The sequence below is a fragment of the Micropterus salmoides genome, unplaced genomic scaffold (assembly GCF_014851395.1).
Source record: "Micropterus salmoides isolate LMB-PRFRI ecotype aquatic unplaced genomic scaffold, ASM1485139v1 Ms_hic_scaffold_8, whole genome shotgun sequence".
Taxonomy (NCBI): Eukaryota; Metazoa; Chordata; class Actinopteri; order Centrarchiformes; family Centrarchidae; genus Micropterus; species Micropterus salmoides.
In genome coordinates, this window is record NW_024044570.1 from 14,861,614 (window position 1) to 14,889,383 (window position 27,770).

The 27,770-nt window shown below is 40.4% G+C and overlaps 2 protein-coding genes across 4 annotated transcripts in view; both read right to left on the reverse strand.

The window, feature by feature from the left end:
* Positions 1-4,968, reverse strand: part of LOC119893665 (zinc finger protein aebp2-like) — a 46,941-nt gene extending 41,973 nt beyond the window's left edge. Inside the window, exons 1-4 of one of the 3 annotated variants that reach the window (XR_005442831.1) lie at positions 4,345-4,968; positions 3,273-3,483; positions 2,448-2,555; positions 1,963-2,138 (exon numbers count right to left, since the gene is read on the reverse strand). Coding sequence is in view for 2 of the 3 variants with exons in the window: in XM_038705968.1 (XP_038561896.1) it covers positions 1,952-2,138; positions 2,448-2,555; positions 3,273-3,483; positions 4,345-4,886 (1,048 nt within the window). In the remaining variant the exon portion in view is untranslated. Of the gene's footprint in view, positions 1-1,951; positions 2,139-2,447; positions 2,556-3,272; positions 3,484-4,344 lie in introns of all 3 variants that reach the window. The other 2 variants (XM_038705968.1, XM_038705969.1) reach the window with 2 other exon arrangements.
* Positions 4,969-6,265: 1,297 nt separating this feature from the next.
* LOC119893227 (pleckstrin homology domain-containing family A member 5-like) overlaps positions 6,266-27,770 on the reverse strand; it is a 128,212-nt gene continuing 106,707 nt past the window's right edge. The window contains 17 exon segments of the mRNA XM_038705227.1: positions 6,266-7,251; positions 8,331-8,473; positions 10,478-10,611; positions 11,516-11,677; positions 11,808-12,023; positions 13,609-13,724; positions 14,808-14,928; positions 15,519-15,571; positions 15,574-15,673; positions 16,291-16,449; positions 17,859-17,960; positions 18,113-18,262; positions 19,259-19,339; positions 19,423-19,485; positions 25,257-25,376; positions 26,084-26,167; positions 26,437-26,917. Coding sequence (XP_038561155.1) covers positions 7,217-7,251; positions 8,331-8,473; positions 10,478-10,611; positions 11,516-11,677; positions 11,808-12,023; positions 13,609-13,724; positions 14,808-14,928; positions 15,519-15,571; positions 15,574-15,673; positions 16,291-16,449; positions 17,859-17,960; positions 18,113-18,262; positions 19,259-19,339; positions 19,423-19,485; positions 25,257-25,376; positions 26,084-26,167; positions 26,437-26,917 — 2,320 coding nt within the window. The 3' untranslated portion in view covers positions 6,266-7,216.

The window sequence follows — 27,770 nt, forward strand, 5'->3', positions numbered from 1 at the left end:
CACCGTGTCTTTATTTAGGCTGAACAAACCAAACTAGCAGTAATGCGATCATTTACTATAACCTCAAACTCGCATCACATTTAGAGGTTGTTAATAGTATTTCCTTTTTAGAATGTTTTAAACTGACCCATCTAGGTGAGACCACTGGATCTCACTGGCACTCAGTGGGATAATATAAGACTCTTGACCAGAGGACTTAAGTGTAGGGCTGCAGCTAATGATGATTTTAGTATTCAAAGCTTCGACAGATTATTTCATCAATTCATTGTTTAAGAACTACTTTTGCTTGGCGGCGGCGCCCCCCCCGGTAATGGGATCAGCTGTGTTAACTCATGACTGTGACGTTACAACCGAAACTCACAGCCCAACCAGGCGGAGAACAACAAACGCATGTGTGTACATTTACATCTGAGGATTGCGGCTTACTTTTGATAGCCTGCAACTCAACAATCAATCATGATTTCAGTTAAATGCTAAAGTTGCTCTTACTGTTACCTTGTCTGTGGTACACTCCGTGGACTTGATGATAGAGCGGGTGCTTTATGATCAGATGCCGTCGTGCTGTTGCATTAGACCACATACGTTTTTTTTACGGTGGGACTGTAACATTACAGAGTTGTTGTTTTCTTTTAGCTTGAAATAATCCCATGCTTTGGTTAACTCATAATTTGCGTGAATTAATCGATTTTAAATCGATTAATCGCATCAGCCCTACTTAAGTGTAATAGAAATGTGCAAACTTACCATTGTTTGTCATTTATTCCATAATCTATATCCATTAGTTTATTTTCTGAGCTTTGCATAGAACTTGTCATTGTCAAATGTCTATTGACATTTAGGATGTTAACAACTTAACTTACTTTTTGTATTAGAGATCATTTTAAAGTCTGAAACAAATGCATCTTTAAAAACAGGGTAATTAAAATCAGTTTGAATTGTAGGTGTTAGACTGTTTTAGCCTGAGAAAAACCTCTGCCTTTAGATGGATAAATGATATTCCAAACATCAGCCTCATACCCGTTGACCAGCATGTTACTTTGCAGCACAAGCAGCGCATGCAACTGTTGCAACTTGCAACAAAAGATAATAATCAGGAAGTGGTTAATCCAAGAATATTAAACCCAAGACAGTCTTTGGTTTACAGAAAACGCACTACAGTTTAAATAACTTGCAGATCTTTATGTATTCCTTCATACATTTTGATACTTTTTTTTGCTGAGGTTGTAATATGGAGCGGCAAGCCAAGATTGTTCTCTAACCGGTAGCTGAAGGTCAAATCAAAGACACTTGGACAGTCATCTGAAAAACAAAGAAAGATCCTTCTCTGAACATATACATTTTGTTATTGTTTGCCTTCTGTGTTTTATTTTCTGGCAACATGTCTCATGAATGAAATGCTGTCCTGGAATGCACTACTACGAAGTTCTCAAACGAGTCGCTATTCCAGGCTGGATTAATATGCACCAGTGCAAGTTATAAGCCAGTTTAAATCATTGCCTCACTTTACACATATTTATAAATCAGTACACTGGACTGTCCGATTTCTAAGACAAGCAGAGGTGTACAAGTAGAAAAAAAAAAAAGGGAGTTTGTATAATGCAGACACGGGCAATCTGAGGCAAAACCAGGGAGCAAATAATCAGTATCAACCTGAGCACAGCTGAGAGAATCTTTGCGAATAGACTAAAAAGTTTTTCCTCTGAAATGCAGAACACTACCACGGGGAGAATCTGGCACAAGCGTATGCACCCGTTTGTGTGCGTGTGGTCCAGCTCAAGCTTCTCCAACAAAGAGATGTGGAAAGGTAAAAGCTGACACCATCAGTTTCAGCGTAACAAACATGGAAGTACCTCAAAAATATGTTCAGCTTGTAATTCTTACCAACAAGGAAAAGAGGGAAATCACAATGAGAAACATTTACAAATAGTTTGTGTGCCTGTTAGGTACGTACGTAGGGAGCACCTGCGTTTGTTCTTGAGTTTCTTCCTCTTGTTGAGTCCAGCCTTGGAGGGTGACTCCTCTTTAAGTTTGGCCTGGCTGGACATTTTGGAGGAGCTCTGCTGGCTGAAGTGGCTGGGGACATGGCGAGCTAACCCTCCTTGGGAAGCAAAGCTGGCGTTGCAGCCACCAACTACACACTGCAGTGGAGCACAAACACGCAGCACATTTGGTATATTTGCCACTTAACATGACAAAATACTAACACATTTTATTTTAGTTAATGACATGGCACCGAGTAGGTAACTGAGGTATGCTTAGATGACACAGACACTCAAACATACAAGCAACTGCCCCCTGCAACCACTTCTATATTAGTAAAACAACTAAGATGATGGCTCAGTCGAAATGTTGATACTAACAAACAAAATATTATCACATGGCAAAGTTCACTGATAATCAGGAGAAACGGCTGCAGATGTACACTCTCTCTGAGTTAATGTTATTACCTTGAAGGGCTTATCTCCACTGTGCGTTAACATGTGTCTCTGGAGCCAACTTTGACTGGTGGATGGTGTGTTGTACACCTTACAACCCTTCCATAGACACACAAACACCTGAGGGACAAAGACACACAGACATGAAGAGGGGAGAAGGAGTTTACTTATAGGCATTGAAAAACAGATAAATAAAAAGACAATGCGAGGGCAGAAAAGCAAAAGAAAAGGGTTTATAATATTCATGTTTATCACATTTTTGTAAATAAGGTATATTCTGAGTGCACATTGTAATTTAATGATGCTGCCAACTGGGTGGCACACAATATGAAGCAATAAAACCTAAAGGCCCGTTTTCTAACTTACTGTACACCTCTAGTGGTGTCTAGCCATTCAGAAAGTTTTTGTTTTGAGTTTTCCAGGGTTTAAGATACCTGGCTCCAAGGTTTCCATCCCAATGACTCCCATGCCTCCATCCCAATAAAAAGAAGGTTGGTGTTATTTTGTTTGTGGTGCAAATGATAAATTATATTTCTAAAAGCTTGACAACAACATCTCTTTCCAAAAACAGTGTCCCAGTTACTCCAGAGAATCCACAGAACGCAGTGGGAACAGTTTGAAAAGGGACTATTTCTTCGGCACAAAGTAGCTTCACTGAAAACTACAGCAATTTGACCCAACACTTTAATATTCAATGCAGTCCGAATTTTGCACATTGTTCAACTCTGTCTTGGTTTTCTGGAATGTCCATGTTCAGCTACAGTAAAAAGGGACACTATCTTGCTTAGCTACCTGTCAGACATAATAATGAAGATCCAAGGTTTAAAGTCTACCAACCCCTCCTCTCTGCCCATCAACATGAATGCCCCTGATATGCTCTGCCAGATCAGGACTGGAGTTGAAGCACTCCGGACAGAGGTCCCAGCAGCAGGGGTAAGCCACTGTCTTAGCCCCAGAGGAGCTGGCACTGCTCTGTCCATTCATCATAGCAGGAGTGGAGCGCCCACTGGACACTGTGCTCTCCAACTCCATCAGGGTACTGCTGATACTGAGAGAAGGGAGAGGGTGGGATGGGTAGAGAGGCAGCAAGGAGAAAGAATATACAGTCCCACTGTTATAAAACACATCAAGGCCATCAAGAATCTCTTCATAACTTGGATTTGCACAGCCGTGAAGAACAGGTGCAGATATTTCTAGCCACATTAAATAGTCACTATGTGTGAAAGCCTTCAGGCTGCAATTGATTTTCCATGCATGCCACTTTCATTACTCATGCCAAATCAATTATATAGTTGTATTCAATACTCCTAGGACTATGTTGTTAATTTGCTGTGCTGTCAATATCACCTAAAGGAGTTATAGGCAATACTTTACTTGGATGTTAGACCTTCACTGTGCATAATGATGTAGGTGCAGAGTTTGAAACTAGAATGTCCTTTTCTCCCCTTCATCTGCTGAAGATGGAAAGTTTATCTGTGGTTACCTTCAGTCTGAGTTGAATGGCTGCATCTACTGTACAATGATGATTTTGTGACATGACTACATGGGAAGCCAATATGAAACTTAAAAAAATGTAATGGGGAAATTTGAAACCTCCACCACACATATGCTGAAAATACTAGCTTGTCAGTGAAGTAGGACATATCTTGCATCCAGTAGTGAAACTCATCTTTAATGTAAGTTAGTATATGAAAACGTGACATGTTAGAATTAAAATGAATAAGGGTTGTGTGTTGAGTGTATTCTTGGTTGGTTACGTTAGGTTGATAACATAAACGTAAAGCTACCTACAAAAAAACTCATTAATTATCTCGTTCACAGATGGGATGGAAGGACTACTACTGTTCGTATAGCTGCTGCAACCAGTTCACACACTGGTCCACAATAACCTGTCAATTCCCCCACCAACCTGTCCTCCGAGTCCATACGGCTCAGCGGTTCACCATCCGAGGACGATATCTCCACACTCGGCCGCCTCTTGTCGCCAAGCTCCCCGCCCCCGCCGCTGGGTTTCTCACCATCTTCAAAAACTGTTTTGCTCTTTTCGCAGTCTATCCCCGGACACCGGCTATCCTCTCCTGACTCCTCCTTCGCTTCTTTCATGTCATTATCGTTTGCAGGTTCGTTCTTACCCTCTCCCGGGCTTTGCTGTGACTCTGGCTTTTGCTCCGGTTCTTCAGGAGCGGCTGTCGCCTCCTGGCTGACCGTTACAGCACAGTCGTCTGTCACCGCCTTGCTCGCGGCCTTGTCTGCCGCGGCAGCGGGCTTCTCTTCGCCGCCCCCCGTGTCCACCTCTTCCATTTTCGGTTCTACACTGGTGCGTCGTTCCTCTGTTTCCGGTTCGTTAAGGCCCTTTTCTTTCTCCTCGCCGGATCCCTCGTTTGTCTCTGGGGGCAGTACATCGTTCTCAACACTCAGTGCGGGTGTTTCTTCTGTAGTCGCAGCAGCCATTTCAGCGGCACACGTACCGTGGGTACTTTCGGTATTAAAATTTAACCGTGGCACCGTCAAACGCTCCACTGCAGAAGAAGGGCTGGGTCAAATCACACTACCTGTGCTCTGATTGGCCAGAGGCGGCACGAGGAGGATAAACTCTGACGTTGGCATTTAAACTTTCCATGTGTTTCCGTGATCACACAGCTTCTTTCAGAGCTCTTTAAAGGGCTCTAGCTTCTTTTAAATAGGGGAGTTTGTGTTTACCAACGCATAAGACCGTCTTCAGGGAACCATGCAATGCATACTAACTTTATTTTAGTTTTAGTGTGTTTAGGTCATGGTCAGTATACTATTGTGTCTCAGTTATAAGCCATCTATAGGAACCTTTAGGTTGCGAGTTTGTGAAAAATCGCTGTTGTCCATCCTCAAATGTAGTTCATCATGGTAAGCAATGTAATGGGCAACTTACCTTCTGCAAAGTGTCTGGACCTTCAATTTATTTATATATCTAAAATTTAAATTAAAAAAAAGATCTTATTAATACATATAATTCTAGACTTGATTGTTTATAAAATGAAAGTGTTAAATCCACACCCACTTATTAATAGAACAACCAATATTGATAAATGGATTATTGCCAAACAGAAACCAGCCACCACCTGGCAACCTAAAAGTTGCTCTTGTAATGGCTTATAACTGATTTATAAAGCATTAGCAACCACGACTACCACTGGCCTGGTTCTCCAAACTTCATGTCAGTAGGGGCCCCAACAGCAATTTCTTGCTCAGGAGCCCCAAAGAGGTTAATCCAGCTCAATCTAACACAACAGGAATATTCAAAACATTCAGGAACTTGTCAAATGATATGTTGTATCAATTTTCTTTTTATCTCACAGAAACTGGAGCCATCCTTCTTGGGCTCTTTGAATTTGAAATCTGGGAAAGATTAGGTCTCCACTACCATAAGTACAGTGGGCCAATTCACTGCAAGACATCACCAATGTTGCAGCAGCAGAATGACCGCAAGAGGGAGCTATAGTTCTATAATTAACTGGTTGATCATCCCACATTCACCTCTGTACCCTACAAATGACCCAGTTTACATTTGATTATTCCAGACAACGGTGATCATTTTAATAAGATATAGTCCACTATTTAAGCTTAAAACTCTGAATGTTCACAAATGTTTTACGGCCCAAACACAGCCATCTAAGATAAGCTTTTCCATACTGAGTTAATGTTAACATAATTTGATTTTCACAAGTCCACAGTTCTCATGTTGGAGGACAAAGCTGAAGTTGAGCTGATGAATGCAAACAAGTAGGTTTTACATGTATTCACGGTTTCTCCACTACAGATGGCTACAAGGGTGGTAAAGAACACACTGTAACAAATTAAGAACAGCAACATTTATTTAACATGATATAAAACAGATGGAATATGAATATTTGCAAATCCAACTTAGTATGTAACCACATGTTGGATACATCCTCCCATCCTGCTGTACCATGTACATTATATACACAGTAAACCTCTGATAATTACACTTTGTACACGCACAAAAAATAATCCTGGATCCACAAACATTTTATTCTTATTGCTTTTTACATGTGCTAATCTTTTTTTTTTTTTTTTGTTCCAAGACCTCAAACCAACATGTCATAAAATAGAACCAAACTCAGATTTTTATTCCTTCTCTCAGTTTAAATATATCTCTCAGCAATAAAAAAAAAAAAGACAGTATATAGAGGAACTTAAGCGAAAACATTCACATATGTCGGCAACAATGCGACAGGGACTGCAGAAGATCCCATTTTTAAATAATTACAAACCAGAAACAGGAGCAATTACAAATGATCTTTGCAGCAATGAAGTGGCCCCTTCATTTTTATATTATAATGGAGGGATTTACATCCCGTTTGCATCGACAAATGTTCTTTACAATAAATTGATAAATATGAATGGTTAGCTAAAACAAAATGGGTGAATTATGAAAGACTTAAGCCAACCCGAAATTCTGAAAACCTTAAAAACCTTTTTGGACTTGTGAAACATGAATGGACGCCCATGTTCAAACAAGAACCTAATAAAACCATATAAATAACCATAAAAGCTTTGTAAAAACGGAAAATTGAACTGTCTCGCCAGTTTTAGGATAATGTGGCAATAACAGAGAAATGTCACACAGAAAGTGTTGGTGTAAAAGGAGCTTAAGACGTCACAGTGGGCATACAGATGTCAGAGAGAAGACCCCATAGTACGGAGTAGGCAGTTTCACTCTCTGTAGGCCGTGGCCTTGTGCTGATGTCCTCAGGGGCATCTTCATATCTCCACAGCTGTTTTCTTCATGTATAGGTTTTCACTGAGGCCAGAGCCTGTGCTGCAGAAAGAGAAGGTGAGATTTTAGAATGGGGGTAAAGGTCAAATCATGCTCCAAAAATAATACTAGATCTACTATAGTTCTACTATATACTCAGTGGTAACTTTATTAGGTACAACTGCAGTCTAATGCAATCCAATACAACTGCAATAAAGTCTACTTGATGATGACTATAGTAACATGTTCAGTTTTTGTTGACATGGTTGTGGATATGTTAATTAAATTGCTAAATGTTTTAGCATTGAGATCGTAGTTAGTGGTGGTGCTGTGCTAGACGGCATAATATTCAGAGGTCTGCCCCTCTCATGTACTACAACAACACCACTAATTATGACCTCCGTTATAAACATAAAATTACATTTAATTAATTTCTGACAATGTCAACAAAAACTTCACTTTATAAAATTTATGGCTGAGCTGTTGGATTGAAAGTTCAGTAGCTTGTACAGGTGTACCTAAAAATGTTGCCACTAAGTGATTACAGTAATTTGAGTCCTATCACTACACAACATCAAAACTGTAAAATGTGGAAAAAATAGTGACTTGAGTCATTTATAACATTTCATCAGTCCCTTCATTCTGACATGCTTTTTCTCTCCAGAGACAACAATTAAAACACCAAGAATACTTTAGCATTGTGAGTATGGACAAAACAGGTTGATGGAGGCCCTTACTGGTGCTACTACACACACATGAAGTGAGACCCATCAGTGAGTTGAGGGGGTGTGTTAGGAGACTGTGGAAGGGGTGGGGAAGAGGACGACAGGCTTTTCACTGTAATGAAACAGAGCAACACGTTGAACACACACAGACACACACAAAATAACAAAAACAAATTACACCAGCAGCTAAACAGCAAAACAACACAAAAATAATGAATGAAGTCAATGAAATTAATGAAGGAACTACTGAGACTAGAAAAATGCCTTCACGCATACACAATGGAATCAGCTGCAGTTTCATAAACCACAATAAAACATAGTGATCTTCAGAACAGGCTCACACCTGCTTTTGTTTTATTACATGCATTATTTAGATCAAATCCCCCCACCTCCACCCTTTCCTCTCTAGAGATGTACCTGCAACCAGCTTGCTGCGTTTGGAGGCCTCTGCTGCCAGTTCGTAGGAGATATTAATCATCTTCTCTTTCTCCTGTACGGTAACCTCCTCTTCAACCTCCTCCTCTGGGCTTAGAGTCATACCAGGCAGCACATTCTGCATGCTGGAAGCACACACACACACACACACACACACACACACACACACACACACAAAATGGTCTCTGTAATATACAACCTTAATTGTAAACATGGGTTTTTACCACGGAACATACAAGCTATCTCTTTAAAATCAATTCAAGAGGGATGACATTTAGAATAAAATGTCACAGTGGCTAGGAGATAAAAGCAGGGAAATGTCTGCACATCTCAGGCACTGATATGCATGGAAAGAGCAGGCTGGCAGTGTGGCCCCTTTTGAGCCATATATGGTGATTAGAGCCCGACCGATATGGGATTTTTAAGTCCGATGCCGACTTCGATATTTGAGGATTTTAAAATCCAATATGCCGATATATCGGCCAATATTCTCCCCACCCTCTTATTTTTAGAAATGCACACGAGATTATCCCTAATATTTGTTATGTTGACACCATACCAAGATACCACGACATGCAGTGACGTGCAGTATAAAAAGAAACTTTTTTATTGTTAGAAATAGTACTTAGAAATTATTTTGATAAATAAGAGTCAAATGTATAATACTACAGAAAACATTTTACAGATATCTCATTTGTTGTAAATTATGGAGTACTAATTAAATAGTGTATATATTGTGGGGGCCAGCGAAACAGAAACTATAAAAAATACCAATATACTACTACTACTAAATAATAATACCATATATCAAATCTCATGTCACTGCTATAATATTAATAGTAAACAGGACTCTTCTAAAGAAGAAAAATTATATATATTTTTTTGTCATGAAAAATATAGTTATTACCTTACATATAATCTGCCACAATTACTACTTTCTACTATGTAGCATATTCACATCTAGTTTAAAGATAAATAAATTTGTTTGGCTGGAAGCTTTTGAAGTGTTAGACAGGCCTACTTGTTTAGCTCATGTTTATTTACAGGTCCCCTCTCTCTTCCGACATTTTTTTATTATTTATTTATTTATTTGACAGGGACAATGCAAACAAACATAGTGTCAAAACAAAGCTTGTCACTGAAGTGCTACATATAAAGTTTGTAGCTAATACTAATTTTCAACTCCTGTCCCTGGTTGGGCTTTTATACACAATAGAATTTACATACTTCACTACTTCAATTTAAAAAAATAATATAAACATGATATATAAACATGCATATCATATACAACTCTTACCTACTTACATACCGGCTGTAAGACAAGCGGCCCGCAGATATATTTAGAATATGTTAAACAATATAGTTTAACCGCTCATTAATGTTAGTGCTCCTCTACTGATAAACATGGCATTAGCTTTGTGGCTAATTTAGCAACAGGCAGCATCAACTGCTGTAAGTGATGTTTAAGAATATTTAGTAATGAATTAAATCTACAATCACGTTTGTCAGCAGTGTAACCACCACTCACCTATTGTTACCATAACATTAAACACACTGCTGTGAGCCTGTAGAGGGCAGTGAAAAACAGGAGGGTTAGGAAGTCTGGTCTGGTAAGAGGAGAAGTGATGAGGCTATTGTTATTATTATTTAAGTCATGTAATTGACGTGACAAATGACCAACTCACCGGGAACACTGAGTGTGAGAGCTACCAGGAGCTACTCTTTTTGGCTCTGGTAGACTGCGATCAGCTGATGTTTTGTTCTGTGGTGCTGCAATGTTGTTAACAGAGGAGCTGCAACGTGCCCTCTGGTGGGCAAACTATGCAACACTCATGACATGAGGGAAGGATCTGACTCTCTGTTTCTCTTTAATAGTCATATATCGGCTGTTATAAACGCAGATTCAGATATATCAGCCGATAATATCTGCAAAACAATAAATTGGGCTCTAATGGTCATGTCCTGCTATGACCCCAAACTTACCCCTCACTTCTAGAAATAATTTCCTGCATGATATCTGTGAGGAACTATCAGTGCTCAGCTTTCACCAAAGGATCCGAGGGACTGAGCAACCCTGTCCTTGCTAATAAAAAGTTACTGGTACAGTCAGATCATGATGGTGTGTTTACCTGTTTTTAGCAATGAGGGTTTTAATGCGATCAACTTTCCTCTGCTTCTCAGCCTCTTGCTCAGGGCTCAGAGGTTCCTCTGGGTCTGTCTCCACATAACGCTCAGGAATCAGAACTTTGTCAGGCACAGAAAGCTGAAGAAATACAACACAAAGAAACACATTATATACAGCACACTTCATACAAATGAATAGAATACTATGTGCTTTTAAAATAAAAACAGACGTACAGATATAAATCCAAAAAGGACATTTATAAACAAATAAAAGTTGCTTGTCATTATCATCATCTACAGTACAGGGAGGCTGTATGTAAGAAATAAATGGAGCATCACCGAAGGTTTTGTTCTAGAGTGAAAAAAACTTAACATGAGACATTCCTCAGTATGCAGATATCAGTTGGAAAAATAAACTGTAAGGAGTTCATTGATACAAGCCACAAAAAGGCCATGAACTCTTCTAAAAACAGCATGAAGCATCTTAAAATCAAGTGCAGGGCTTATAGGCAGCCTATGAAAAAAGATTTTAGTATAAGGGATCATTGTGTCATGCTCAGTTTGGTGTTCCTGGCTGCAGTGTTTTGCAACTTATCATTTTGGTAGGTTGATAGTATTGGTATTGCAGTGATTGAAATATGAGTAAACAAATCCTTTTTATAGTTGTTACTGGCAGTTAAATATGGTGTTAATGCACTGTGGTCCACATTAACATGGTTCTTCATCTGCATGTCAAAGGATAATTTTCCTTTACAAAACTTAGCTGTCAAGTAAGACAGAAATTGGCATTTATTTCCCAAGTATAATTTTGCTTTATTAAGCATGACAAGAGGTGTTATACTGAGAAGTAATTCTTTCAAGGTACCAATTTGTTTTAGCACTTATTACAAAATCATTCTTGGCTTTTAATTGTACTAATACCATCTAACTGTGTCGTTCTCTTTAATTATTCCACTTTCGTAAACATTTCCTGAATAATTCACCTTGGATAATATTAACCCTCTCAATCTGATGAGTAAGACAGGCAACTGCTGCGCCTTTACCTCTCGGTCCACATTTAAGTGGTCAGCCTGCGAGGCTTCTTTGAGACGGGCAATCTCCTCAGCAGGCGTCTCTTGGTCCCTCACCACCTCCTGCTGCCTGAGCGAGGCCTCCAGCTCCTGAATGTCACAGCTTATCACATCATCTCTGCGCCTCATTTGGGACTAGAAAAAACAGGAAAAAAAGAAGACAAAAATGCAGAGAGATCATATCACAGGACAGGATTTTAGGATTTTATTTCAGCCTACTCTGAACTCAAGTGCCGCCTTAGTGTCTGCAGCAGTCGTCAAATACCTGCATGCTGCGAAAATGGTTGTCTTTAGTAAATGAGTGACTGCGAGAAGGAGTGTTCTCCTGGCTGCCACCCCGGATGCTGTGGCCTTTCTTTTTCTCCTTGAGGGCACCCTGCTGGTGGCGGCGGATCCTCTCCAGCTGCTCCTCCACACTCATCCTGGGCCGGCTGCTCTCCACAGCACACAGCTGCTGCTCCATTGCGCTGCGTGGACGCTCCTGTTAGCCAGAGAGGAACACCACAGACATGCAAGCACACCACAGAGGGACACAGACAACACACACAATAAATAGAAGTTAATAATAATGTAGCATCACTGTCAGATATTCAATGCAAGGAGACAAACGTCACCATGGTCATTTTTTATTACACAGAGCCATAATTGGGCCGTGTAGCTCAGTGGCGTCATGGTGCTGTTGGGTCTCATGATGCAGAGTTCAGTGAATAAAAAAGGTTTTGTTAAAAACTGTCTAAATTTGACCAAGTAGAATAATTGCAACTTCTCTGGCAATAGTGCATGTACTGAAAAAATGTTTTGCTTCTTTAAACAAACCTAACAGTCAAGATTAACATAATAACCACAATAATGATCATGAAATGGCTCTTTAATGTTCATTCTCTTAGAACCTAAATCAGCAGAAGTCCAAACACATATGGAAACAACCTGACTGGCGGCTGGGCCTCACACACGTGCTCCCTGCTGGCACACATGGGTGCACTCAGAGGGGCTTGGGGCCTGTTAATGCCTGAGCAGGAGAGGATGATGATGTGAAGTGAACGGAGGAGTCGTTCACTTTTAGGTTTGTGTCATGCTGGAGGGCCTGGCATATCTGGATTCAGTCCAGAGCCCAAGGATGCAGCCTCCACTGTCCAGACTGTTCAAGAGGCTGGTATCCAAGGGCTTAAGCTGAACTCTACAAGCCTGTAACAAACTCTCTTAGAACTGTAGGCTATATGGCCTACAGGGAAGACTACAGCATGTGTGCATGTTTATGCAGCTGACGTTTCACAAAGTTCACGTAGGTTCATTTATACTATATGTCCACCTTTATTCCAAACACATACACAACAAAAACAGGACACACCCTACTGTGTGGTGCACTAATGACATGGTGAGTATATTTAAGTTGATAGTGTTTGCAGCTGGAAACTGTATAAAACAATCTTGGCATCTATTTTATGACAGCCTGGTTCTAAGAGCACGAGTCACACCCTGGCCACGTGACGAGTTGCTTCTTCAGCCACAAGTTAGCTTTCAACCGCTTAATAACCAAAACAACCAATTAATAGGGCAGTCAACGTCATTTTCAAGAAAATTAAGTGGTGGCCAGTTTGGTGCTGCCCACAAGAGACTCACAATGACGGTGTAACGTAAAGAACACAAGATCAAAATGCATTTGCTACTGTTACTGGGGTGGTGATGGTGCAATGGATAAGACGCCTGCCTGTGGTGTGAGAGACCCCGGTTCAATCCCCCACTGTGACTCATCCACCATTGTCTCCCTGAGCAAGACACTTAACCCCTAGTTGCTCCAGAGGCATGCAACCTCTGATATGTATATAAGCATCAGATAAATGTAATGTTACTATTACTGTTTTTCTATTGCTTAAAGACAACAATGCCTGGTTTTCCAAGTAGAGTAATTAATTGCTACACAATTTAGTCCTTTTTACATTTAAAAAATAGTTCCAGACAACTGATGGCAATGTCTCGCGGTCCAAAAGGTTAAAACATGCCAAGAACAAAGTATAGTTACTATTAGAAGACACAGATGCAGTAAGGACTAAAACGCAAGGACTCACCATCCTGGGGTCAGGCTTCTTGCTCTTCCTTAAGGTAACATATGAAGCTATGGAGGACGACTCAGGCACTGGAGATTTGGTCCTGGGAGGGACAATGCCAACTGGGTAGGACATCCCTGGCAGGTAAAAAGGACAAGGCAATTCACTGAGGAGTGAATTATAGATACTGCCTATGAACTGAGTTTGCACAATATTAAAAAACACTATGTTATGTTTGCACTTAAGATTGGTCAATAATACAGCTACTGGAGTTTTCCCATCCATGTGGTAATTAATATTTTCTTACATTTTTAGAATAAAATCATCTATGTATCAGTGAGACCTTCAAGTTAAACTATAATAGATTATATATATAAAATCTGGCATCAAGTACACTCTGCTAACAATTACAGCATTTGCAGGCAGCATCTGCAGGTTGCTACTATTGATTGTGTGGCAGTGTGGAACAAGTGTGAACCTACAGAGTAATCATTCAACTTCAGAACCAGGATTATGCTGTACAAGCTGCTTCACCAAATTTAAAGAATTCTAAATCACCTTTTCACAGACAAAGTAGAGTGGCATGAAGTCTACATACAGTTGAATACATACATACTAAGTGATACCAGCAGTAATTCACATTTCAACCTAGAAAAGAAACCAGAGCAGTGTTGTATTTATTATACACTCTGGAGAGAAGACATATATATATATATATATATATATATATATATATATATATATATATATGATCTGTATTTACAATTTCACTCTCCTCCTCCATGTTTTCTTGCCACCCTCTTCTTCTGCTACGGTTGGCCAGCTTAGAGGTACATTATCACCACCAAGTTACTGTTAGTAAGCAGTCCTGCTGCCCAAATCCTGTTACCTTGCAAGGCAGCTGGATTTGTGAGATCATGCGAAAATCGTGCTATCACATGAGATTCAAGCTTTGATTTGCTACATAGCCTGCCCCAAATATATAGCACAGACACAGAGGGATAGCTCACGCAGTGGAAACAATATTGCCAAATCTCAACATTTCCATGAATGCATGATATATACAGTCATATCCCCTAACCCTAGGGGTCACAGTATAATTTCATCAGGCATTGATTGGGTTTTTGTTAGTGTCACCAAAATGGATAACCTTTTAAAAAAACTGTACAGTTACCGGAAAGCGGCATTCTATTACTTGCCGTCATTCTACTCCAGTGTACCTTTGTTTCCAGTATGTTCTCTATCAGACGGGTGTTCAGATCTGTCCTCTCCATTGCTCTCATCTACTTCAGTCACTGTAGTGAGCTCTGGTTCACTCTTATACAGTCTGTAGTCTGGGCCCTGCCGATGAGAAAGAAAGAACAAGTTCAGCAAACATACATAACAGCCCTGATTTATAGTTATGGAGAGATTGGTTCCAAACTGAGACATAACATTTAACCTCCTCTTAGAGAATGACTTCAACAACAAAAATCCTTTTTCTACAAAAGTATGGTTTTATAGACCGGGCAATCTTAAAACATAAATGTATACAGCTTCAAGAAAAAACTCTACATGTTGTTCGAGTTCGAAACACTGTTTTGTAGCCAAATGAAAAAGTAGGCAGCAGGCAGACGCATTCAAAAAACCAAGGACAGAACACAACAAAACAACACAATGTTGCTACTTTTCAACACACAGACAAGAGGCATAAAAAGGAAAACATCACAATTCTATAGAAAAGACAAAAAAAAATGTGAGAGCGGCTTCATCCAACTAACTGGGGGGAAAATTATGGAAGTATGGCATCAAGTAAACAGTGGGATATGATCCAACCAAACACAATCCAAAAGACATCAGATGTCCGTCAAAATGAAAGTGAAAACCATCACAGCAAGCAATGACGAGTGATGACATAGCTGAGGGCAGGGTCAACGGGTCAACAAGCTTACGCTGTGTGTGGCATTCCTGTGACTGGCCTTCCTGTCCTCCGGCCTTGGAGTGATGAAGGGCGCACACCAGCATGAGAGGGCATAGGGGGCACGGTGGGGGGGTTGGGCTCATAGGACTGGGGTAGAGGTGGCCGTGGGGGTGCCGAGTCCTCCTCCTGGGGATTTTACATGGCATGACAGGACAGGAAGAAGGTGACACATGGCGCCACCATGCACACTCAGGGAAACCACCATCTGGTACAGTGTAGTTCTGGGCCGCAGGACAGCCAAACCAGCTGATTAGCCAAAGAGAGAGCTCCACGTGCAGTTACAGGGTGACTAACACATCACTCAGATACCACCACTCATACTGTCTATGAGCAGGGTTGGCAGTTCGAGCAGTCAGCTTAAGTTGATCTGGGTAAAAAGAACCTGTAAGGCTGCAAATCCAAATTATTTTTATGATTATTTTTTCAAATTAATGGGTTTATTGGCCCACCAAAAAATAAAAAATCCCTTACGACATCTTCAAATTGACCAAAACCCAAAGATATTCAAATTACAATTATATAAAAAAGAGAAAAAGACCAAATCCCCACATCTGAGAAGCTGGAACCAGCAAATGTTTGGCATTTTTGCTTGATAAATGACTTAACGCAGTTAAATGAGTATCACAATAGCTGTCAATTCATTTTCAACTGATCTCTGATCAGTTGAAAATGAATTGACAGCTATGAAAATGAATCTGTATGGCCACGTGACCTGTTTTGTGTCTCATTTAGTGGCACCTCACCTCATTTTTGTGCTTGCTGAAGTTGGTCTTGGGTCCATAGAAGTTCATACCATCAACAACATTTCTCTGAGCTTTATGTTTATTGAGGGCCTCCATCACATCTTGAATCCTCCAAAGTTCTTTCTGGATGCGGACGTGCTGCTGGCTGGGAGGCTCCGTCTGGGTGTGCACGGAAAACACACAATGTTCACAAATAACCTAATATCACCTACAGATTAACACTGAACTGGTGTTCTGGACACAGAGAAGAGCAGAAGAGCAAGAGAAACACATGCGTAGTATATCATATTGCGATTACTGTGGACAATATTGCGATTGCGATTCGATTATAATGGAACTATGAGTTGCTCTACGGAGGAGGCGGCTAGAAGCAGCAAATATTGGCACACTGGCACAGACTCAATGTTCATTTGTCTAATGCAGTTCCTCCTCCACAACCTGGAGGAAGAACTGTACATGAAAGTATTAAATAAAGAGTATAATGTTTAGTTAGTAGTTTACTGTTAGTATAACAATAATATATTTAATACTACAGTCATTAGAATTTCTAATAATAGTTTACTTTTTACCACTTGTTGAATATTAAAACCAGTTGCAGCTGTTTTATTTGTGAGGGCTGTTTTTATTCATTATGTCCTTGTGCAAGCAAAAGGCTCTACATCAGTCTCTAATTTGTTAATGCTAAGTATTAACTTGTCAATAATCATATTGTTCAACATTTTGCTGTAGCACGTCAAAGTTTTTTAATGCCCCGCCTCATCCAGGCTTTGATTGGTCAGGTAACGAAAAGTACTGTCGGCTTTATGAAAAGTTGAACATGTTGAACAACAAAAGGCACCAATACAAGTAGGTACCAAAACCTTCCTTATCTTCTCCCAGTTTTCTTCTGTCTTAGCCTACTGCTTCAGCTGCAGACAATGTCTCTCTCTGTGTCACAGAGTGACCGGAGCAGTTGCACTGGGTGCTCCAGTGACGAGTCCGACTATGTTTTGTACGATTAGCAGCGGGGCAGGGAGGGAGTTTATTGAAGGTTGTTTTCTTAAAAGTTACTCGCACACCCCTCATAAAACATTTTTCTCATAGCACGTAGGCTTATCTGTTTTTAGGGGCACATGCGAGAGCCTGGTGTGGGCGGAGATAATGAGCAGACTGCAGCGCACACAGAGCAGAGAGCGTCACATACACCTTTTCTGTTTTATTAAATCGCACAGTTTTTGCAGTTATGTAATCGCACATGACGACATCGCTATTGCGATTAGATCAATCGTACAGCCCTAGTAGTTTTTTCCGCTTTACTGATGACAGGTTTGTCAGTGAGTGAAAGGCACTTAAAAAGAGGATGTCCAGGCTCCCTGCTGGCCCTCTGAATTCTGCAGCTAAGGGTGCCGGGGCACTAAACTCACTTTCCCCCCAAAGTTAAAAAAGTGTCTACAAAAAGAATGACTAGGTGTTCAAGTCTACCGCATTTTCAGCTTTCTTTTGAGCATCTGTAGTACATGTACAACCAAAGTTTGAATATGCAATGCAAGATTAAAGCAGTGCAGCTTCAGTCTCAAGAAGTGTCCTACCTGAGGGCTTCCCAGTGCTTCAAGCTGCTCTAGCAAGTTGTTCTTAGCCAGAGTCACATCTCCTTCCAACCTGTCATACTCCCTCCACGACCGCTCCAACTCCTGGTGTGGGAGAGATACACTTTGTGAATGACAATGTCAAATAAAAAAATTAATAAAACAAGCAGGCAAAAACTCTCCTCTCACTAGCACTCCTGATTACAGAGAGCCTCAGTGACCAGCATGAGTGTGTGTGAATGCACTGTATGACTCACGGCTGTGACTCTGGAAAGCTCTCTACAGGTGCTGAGCAGGCCGCTCTGCAGTAAGTCACTCTGCTGGATGACACTCTGCATGGCAGCAGGGTTATCAGAGCCCATCTCTATCTCCTGGCTGGCTGACAGCAGTGCTGTCTCCAGAGTGTGCTGAAGGAACACACAACATATCAAATACACTTGCATGAGTAACCTTTTAGGTCACAATGGATAACAACTAGTCACAATGGATTAATTAACCCCATGACCTTGTTTTGAGTTCACATACTCTTTGCACAGATATTAAATTTATTATTTTTCGCAATAAAATAAGTGACTATTTAGTCTACAAAATGTCAAAAATAATAACAAATTTCTATCAGTCCAGCTCAGAGCCCAAAGTATGTTTTTAAACTGTTTATTTTGTCAAATCAACAGTCCAAAGACTCAGATATCTCCAATAATAGAAAGCATTAAAAAATAAGCAAAAAACCCTGGGGAACCAGCTATTGTTTGGTAGACTACTTCATTGATTTATCAATAAACAAAATTGTAATCAATGTACTGTCTTTCAAGAGACAAATCAATTCATCTGCCAATCATTTAATTTGAATTAGTTATTATTTTTGTTTGTTTTTATGGGCATGGAGGTGACTCCAAATGGACTACAAATTATGCTACATTTCAAAATGTTTTTATAATTTTATCAAAAAAATAAAAAGCATGCATGTAAGAATCTATTGGGACTACGTTTGTGTAAGTGACTCCAATGTTGAGTCAGATTTGGTATACTGTATAAACATTGCTGTGTACGTCTAACTTGACAGTATTCTCTCAATGCCTGTCAACAATGACCAACACAATGTTACAGTCTGCTGACAGTGGACAGTCAGATTTGCTAAATATGACATGGCTTTGCAAGCCTTGCAAGTTGATGAAAGTAGCTAGGCTATAGTTAAGCATTATAACAAATATATTTTAGACTTTGTTGTTTGTTTTTTTAACTCTCATATTTGTGCATATACATTTAACTCAAGCTATTCTTATAATTTAAGCGTGAGTGTAAACTGCTTATTCTTTTTAGTTTATGTTTTTCCACTTGTGAGTTTTTCAAACAGTGTTTTGTGTGAGTTAAGTAAAGATGACAGATGTGCAGTGTTTAGTCACCTTCTCTCTGTACAGCTGCTGAAGTTTGTCCTCCTGTGTCCTCACCACTTTGTCCTGCTCACACAACCTGCTAAGTTTGGTCTGAGGAGAAAACAATGAAGAGTCGTGACCCACTGTGTATGGATGAATGGAGCATCATGTCGTGCGAAACACACTGAACTTACATCAATGTCCACCTCTTCTGGCATACATGTATAGGTATGTTCCCTGTAGTCTTCTGGACTCAACTGTAAAGAAAGACAGAACATTAGACAGAGACACCAAATATGCACATTAGAATCTGGAGATCTAATGCAGTGTCATGACAAGGCCCTCTCACTGAGCCACTGGATTTGTCCTTGAGTAGAAACTCATATTTCACTAAATCAGACTATCTACGTGTGCAAACCAATAGCAGGAAAGCAGCCAGTCTAAACACAGATTCTGGGGCCTCGTGTTTCATCACCCACAGTTGTTTGTCTCCATCAGCACAACACAGTGGTTTTATTGGAAATGCAAGGGAAAGGAATGTAAAACAATCTTCCTTACTAAACTCTAGAGTCAGCGCATATGCTGTGTCCACCAACTGTGTTTTCACAAGCACATGCTCTGCAGTTCATTGGTCCAGGGAATGTGTGTGTTGCATTAAGTCAAAGTGCAATTTTACTTAAAGATATTCCCAGAATAACAGCATCAGATCTCCTTAAGACCTTCTAACATACAGTATGTTAAGAACAATTGTAGTTACACCTACATTTATGTAGTTACAATACCAAGAAAAGAAAAATGCATCTTCTTTCCACTTAATACCGCAATTCTAATTATTTTAAAGAAGAATAAACACAGCTCAACCAGGGAGATTATTTCAACTGCATTGGATCCCTTGTTTCCAGAAAATCCATTCATCACATAATGCTTCATCATTCACCCAACACTTCTAAATTTAAAAAAATACATGTATAGTTAATTTATATTAATATAATATTAATATATTTCTTGCTAACATTGGATATGAAATGACATAATGACTACGAGGTCAAAGTGCCAACTTTCAGCTTTAATTTACATCCTTATTGGCCCCCGGACATTGGGGGAACCAAAATAAATGTTACATTACAAAATTTAAATACACTTGAATTGAGTAATAATGCTTAATATATGGTTTCAAATAATTTACCGTCAATGACTGGCTACTCTACAACCTACAGACATCAGCAGACACTGGTATCTTCCCTCGTGACGCTCTGCCAGGCCTGAACAGCAGCCATCTTTCCTTCTTGCTTGTTAAGGTCTTTTTGCTTTGAGTCTGGTGTTCAGCAAGTGAAGCACATGACCATGTCACATTTCAGATCACATATCTGTTTAGTCCTAAAAAAACAACGGTTGCTTTGGTCGTACAGTATGTTAGGTTCATTAACCTCTACTTTAAAAAACCTTAAAGTTAAGAATCCGCACTTTAACTTTGTAGACATTATTTAATTTCAAATTCAATGTGCTGGCCTACCGAGTCAAACAACAAAAAAATTGACTTACTGTCCAAATACTTTTAGACTCTACTTATATACAAACATTCCACACTCACACCTGCACTCTTTTACACACACTTTTCTTAAAACCTTTTTCCTCCATTGAACCACACAGAACAGTTAAAGCAGGGACCTGAGAACCACATGACATTCCACACAAAACATGCAGACTCTCCCACAGCACAGAGAGCTTCACTGTTGTGTGGTGTGGATTACGAGTGACATGGGGAGGAGGAGGGAGACAGACTTCTAGCAGCTGAACAGGTGGGAATGCAGCTGTTGCCGGGCTTGTACACCAATGAACAAGTGGTGGGGTGAGGGAGTGTGGGGGACAGTCTTTGGCGGCACTTTTACACCTCGAGAGGTGGTTACAAAAGTGGCAAAGTGATGTAATAGCCATCCTCACACATAAGCCGGCCCTCCTTACCATTAGCAGAATGACAAGAGGGGGTGAGAACGCAATGCAGACAGGAAAAAAGGAAAAGAGAGTTTACCTAGAAGACTCATCTTCGTCGTCAATATGACCCCCTGGCCATATTAGATATAGAGTCTATTCCACAGTTTATGATCTATTGTATTTAGTCTATAACCACTAAATCTTAAAATCAAATTAATAAAGCAGCACTTGTTGACTCCAAATTAACTGTACAGCATAACTTTGTATTTTTGTTTTAAGATGGTGGAATATTCATGTGTTCTGCAAAAAGTGAATATTTATTTACTTTTGTGTACTTAAACTATGCCATAAAACAATCCCCTATAATTACCTATATTTCACATAAAGATTTAGTATTTGGTAAAGCACTAGACTGAGAAGTGGCTCAGAGTCACCTTGCCAAGTCCAGGTTGCTCAGCTAATGAGAGGGAACACATTCTGCAAAGAGTTATAAAAAATTGCACACTAACCTCCACAAGTTATGGCACTAAAAAAAACAAGAAGAGTAAAGACTAGAGGCACTGCTACCTAAATTAACTGGGTGCAACCACAGCTTTAACTTTGATTTATGACGGTCCCACGGCAAGCTGAGTGTTTTCTAAACACATATCAACTTCTAGAGTAAACTATATTCAGCCCCAACACATAAACCTGAGAGTGAGGAAGGGATTTTACTGAACAGTGAAGCATACACATCATACTACTCTTTTACAAGTCATGCTCATATTGGCATGACTTCTCATAGTAAGAGGAGAACAGTCAAAAGCAATGGATGAGGAGGTGCTGGCGATACAAACGATACAGGGAGACCAGTCTCAAGATGCCATGAGGACTTGGACACTGACGGAGGAGCATCGCACAACAGACCAAAATAACAACAACGATTTGTGAGCAACGCCTTTAGCTGGCCTTACTTGCTTGTAAAGTTGAGGCCTTGGGGCAGAGTTCTCAATCAAAGTGTGAGTCATGACGATTAAAGGGGCATTTTCCTTCATCTAGTCCAGTGTGGAGAGGAGCGATATAGCAAGTGTCAGTTTATAGCAGTGCTTCACTTCAGAGACAACACCGACAATGTTGTTACACCTTGCTTGCTCTCACTCATGAAGCATACTCAAACATAAACACGTGCATCCAAAGTGGACCGGGATGGATACAGCAACGAGGAGTAATAAGAGACACTTACATACAGAATCAGGAAGACATTGTAGTGTAGAGCACTTTTGCTGCAATGTATGTTGAGTGGATGGCAAATGGTAAGCCTCATCACTTTACTTTCAGTGTTAAGAACAAAATTACATATTTCCCAATAGTTAACACAAATATGAGGCTAGCTCCTTTGAATATGAAATTATATTCTCTATAGTTATTTTTAGAAATGTAGAAATGTTATTGGGCCTCTGTGTACTATAAATTGCACTTTTGTAATTACTTTAACTCTGAAAGCAATCCAGAAAAAAAAAAAAAATCAGAAGAGGCATTTAACAGTTCAATGACATGATACACACCTCTCTATATATGAACTGTATATGGAATACATAAAGCTTATCCCCATCTATATACACCAATCAGCCATAACATTATGACCACCTGCCTAATACATAGGTCTGACTTTTGCTGCTAAAACAGCCCTGACCCATCGAGGCATGGACTCCACTAGACTCTGAAGGTGTGCTGTGGTGTCTGGCACCAAGACAGCGGCTCATTTAAGCCCTGCATTGTGAGGTGGGGCCTATATAGATTGGAGTTGTTTGTCTAGCACATCCCACAGATACTTTATTGGACTGACATCTGGAGAATCTCCAACACCTTGAACTGTCAAATGTAAGTCGCTTTGGATAAAAGCATCTGCCAAGTGAGAAGATGTAACGTAAATGTAACTCGTTGTGGCGCTGCATCCCGCTGAAAGATGCCACTGCCGTCAAGGAATACCATTTCCAAGAGAGGGTGTACTTGGTTTGCAGAATGTTTAGGTAGTTAGAATGTGTCAAAGTAATATCCACATGAATGGCAGGACCCAAGGTTTCTCAGCAGATCATAGACCAAAGTATCATACTGCTTCTGCTGGCTTGCCTTCTTCTCATAGTGCATTCTGGAGCCATGAGTTCCCCAGGTAAGCCATTCACACGCACCCAGCCATCCAAGTGATGAAGTGTAAAAGAAAATGTGATTCATCAGACCAGGCCACCTTCTTCCGTTGCTCCGTGGTCCAGTTCCGATGCTCACATGCCCATTTTAGCCGCTTGCTGGAGTGGACAGGGGTCAGGCATAGGCACCCTGACTTGTCTGCAACTACGCAGCCCCATACGCAACAAACTGCGAGCACTGTGTGCTCTGACACCTTTCTATCAGAACCAGCATTAGCTATTTCAGCGATATGACCTGATCAGATGGGACAGCCTTTGCTCACCACGTGCATCAATGAGCCTAAGTCGCCTGTGACCCTGTCGCCAGCTCACCGCTTTTCCTTCCTTGGACCACTTTTGATAGGTACTGACCACTGCAGACATGGAACACCTCACAATAGCTGCAGTTTTGGAGATGCTCTGACCAAGTCAACTCGACATCACAATTTGGCCCTTGTCAAAAGTCGCTCAAATCCTTATACTGGCCCATTTTCCTGCTTCTATATAACACACCGACTTTAAGGACAAAATGTTCACTTGCTACCGAATATATCCCACCCACTGACAGATGCCATGGTAACGAGAAAACCAGTGTTAGCCTATTGCCTTCACCCATCAGTGGTCATAATGTTATAGCTGATCGGTGCATATATACTGTGTATATATACACACTACACTATATACTATACAGAATTGAGTGATATGCAGATATTCAGTTAGTATAGCTGAAAGAATGAATGGATATGTCCATCTAGGGACAAACTTTGCAAACTAGCTGAGGCTATAAATGCTGTGGTATGTGACATGGTTCATGCTATGTAGCTATGCATATAAAAATGAACATTAAATAAATCAATGATAAGTTAGCTAGGCATCAAACAAGAAATAATTTTTTACAGTGGACAGTACTAATCATTATAGTAATAGCAAAGCATTAAATTTGTTCAGTTTATGATAAGAGGAGACAGGGCCATGCATTCATGCATTACCCCACCTGATTGTCCAAATACATGAGGTTCCTTTGGAGGTGATGCGACAGAATGTCGTTCTAAGGTCAGCAGCAAAAAGGAGAGGAAAGAAAAGGCAACAGGAGAGTGAGACCAAAAAAAGGATGCACATAAGGACACACTTTCTCTGATGCTCCTTTTCTCTCTCGCTTTCACACAAGCATGTCATGGACAGTATACCCAAAGATAACCTGACAGAAAGGAAGGCAGGTCCAGTCTAGGTGAAGAAAAAAAAAAAAAAAAAAAAAAAAAAAAAAAAATCTATATATATATATATATATATATATATACATACACACACACACACACACACACACACACACACACACACACACACACACACACACACACACACATAAATCCTTCATTCCCAACCATTCTCCACCTCAGGCCTGGCTGACCTACATCAGAAACAGTCAGACGTGTAGTCTGACATCTAAGAACAGACTTAAATGCAGAAATCCTGAATTAACATTTACGTATGCCAGTGGCCTTAACCTCCTTAGCCAGTCACTCTTTAAGCTTGCCAATGGCTTTAAGTTTCATTAATGGCTAACATCTGTCTGGACTCTTTAGGGAAGTAACATAACTGCTTGCCTGACTGAAATGGACCAAAGGTAAATGATGTGATGATCTATATAAAGTCAGATGGTGGTTGTAAACGTTATTTTTGTTTCCATACATTTCACACATTTTGGGAAAAGCTGAAAACAAGTTAGGTGATCTCTAAATATGACACAGACAACTTCAAGCCAAAGCATAGTCCTTTATGGAGAAAATGCCTACTGTAAAGCCTTTTCTGCTTAATTCAGCCACGTGTGAAGACCAAAAAAAATCCTCTGGATCGAGATGGATAATGGAAGTAAAGCTGGCATACACTCCACACGCTAACACACAAGCCTGCAGGGGCATCTCTGGGGGCCTGACCTTTGGGTTGTCGCCATCCATGTTTAGTTGCATAAGCTGTGCTACAGTGTGCTCCCGGATACTGTTTAGCTCTGCCTGCTGCCGCCGCAGCTTTATCAGCAGCAGAGTCAGTTCCTCAGGCTGCAAGGGAGGGAGGAAGGGAGGGACATAAAAGCCACAATGGAACAAGGACACACCGCAGGGGGATTGGGAGAGGATAGGAGAGAACACACCAGGACAGGAGATTTAGAGGTATCAGGCTCCCAACAGGTGAACAGTTGCTACTGTACATCTAGGTATTGAGTTTTCATGCAGATCAGGACCATGAGATTCTCCAAGGTGCTATCGCTGTCAGCAGCATGCAAATTCTACACGTCCACTCAAGACAGGAGAACAGTTTAGCGTTTATTACAGAATCCAGTTCACACTTTACCAGTTCCATGAGGACATGCGGCTTTGACATAAATTTCTGATCTGGCTTAGAGAGTTGTGAGTGACAGGGTTTTTTAAGTCTCCACTGATGTGACGCGAGTCAAAGGAGCTCCCTGAAGTGAACAACATGCTAAATCCGACCACTTGGAACATGCATCTGAGTTCTGCCTAAACCTGTCTCTAAAGATTCTGTCACAATGTCTTCCTGGAAGGAATGAAGGACAGAACGATGGAGAGGGGGTAAGGGAGGGTAGTTGGTGTTATGAAAATAGCCTTGTCATTCAAATAAGTCGAATTAAAGTTAAATGAATAGGTGTGTAGAGGTCAAGCTTTAAATCACTGGGTGGTGTATTACAGAAATTGAGTTAGAAAATAGTGATGGACACAGAAGGGGACAACATGTATGAAGGACTTACTGTTTTGCCTTGAAGAGACTGGGCAGTGATTGTCTGAACTGGGATCCCTGCGGGCATAGACCTCCTATCAGGTGGGTAGGCATACTGCAGGACACAGTGAATTAAAAACAAAACAGTCATTTTACACTATGGATTGCTTTAATTAATCATTCACAACCAAATGGCTCACTCAAATAAAAGTTTTATTTGCCAAAATTTGGAGATATCCAGCTCAGATCACCACAAATACAGGTGATACAAGATTAATGGGGTTTTGTTTGTGCTGCTCAAAATATCGAAAAGTTAAATGATAAATAGCTTTTTTGTAATGTGGGTGAACCACCACTTCAGCAGTTGTGTATGCCTTAACTGACCTTGTTGAGTTGTGGCCTGTGCCGTCTGTCAATGCTCAGGTCTCGTCTGTAGATGGGAGAGGATACCTCTGAACGAGCATTATTTAAGTTGTAGGATCGCATTGGAGAGTAGCCACCATACATGGACAGGGAGCCGTGGGAGGGCGAGGGGGGGATGGAGTGGCTTGGTGCTGCATGTTCTGATAGGTTGATCATGGTTTTGGGACTAGCCATATTGCTGTAGAGCCCCGGTGGCCTGCTGTAGGCCTGCCTTTGCTGCCACTCAAATAACTGCCACATGGTGTCATCGCGCATGGAGCGGCGCTTGTCCGCCGGTAGGGGACCCAGGGCCTGGTCGTACAATGATGGCGACATGCTGCAGATGCTGTCCCGCTGTGCCATGCTATTCCTGGGCATACTGCAGTAGCCATCGCCATAGGGAGGCATATAGGGTACCCGATGGCTTGGCATGTTTCTAGGCAGTGTCTGGTATGACGTGATGCTGGGGAGAAAGAAAAAAACAGAAGTCATTAAAAGAGAGTTGAAGAGATTTCATTCATTTGACTAACACAAACAAATAGTTTAATAGAAACACAGATGAGTGGATAGTCATTTCACATATACTTTAGACTGTCTATTAGAACTACCATCAGCCCTCAAAGGAGGTACAACATTTTAATCCTTTTTACTTTATTATTTAATTTGTTTATTTCTTTATTTTATCAATAATAAGATCTATCTGTCAGGTTCAAAGTAGATAAAAAGTTGTTATAGTGAATGAGACTTGAATTTCTCTACATTGTGTGATTTTGGAAAACCCAAAAACAAAACCCCCAATTATAACTTGCTAGCTAACGTATTCATCAAAGCACTGTCATGTTATGATATAGGACATAAATTACTGTTTTTGACTTGCCTTTTTAAACTTTGTAGTTGCAAAACACCTCTAGTCTATTCTTCTATAGAGATTCAATTCGGACCATCCAGGAGACCACCAAGTAAATAAGGTAGGCCTTGTTGTGTTTTTATCTATGATAATCATTTCAAATCCATTCATGTCCATTAAAAAAAAGTTATTCAATGAGCAAAAAGAGACACAAGCCAAACTGATATATGGAGGGACAGACACACTGACAAACAGGCAGTTAGGAAGATACTCAATAATGCAATATCAAGTGTTTTAATCAAAGCGTGGAGCGCTTAAGGAGAATGCCTCCTGTCTCAAGATGCGGGTGAATCAGCATTTCTAGATTATACCAAGTTTAGTTCCACTTCTTGTTGTCAAAGAAGGAACAAGTCTGGACTCTTAACCTTACCTAAAAGCAACTTGTTCTTGCATGTTTTCTCCACACAAT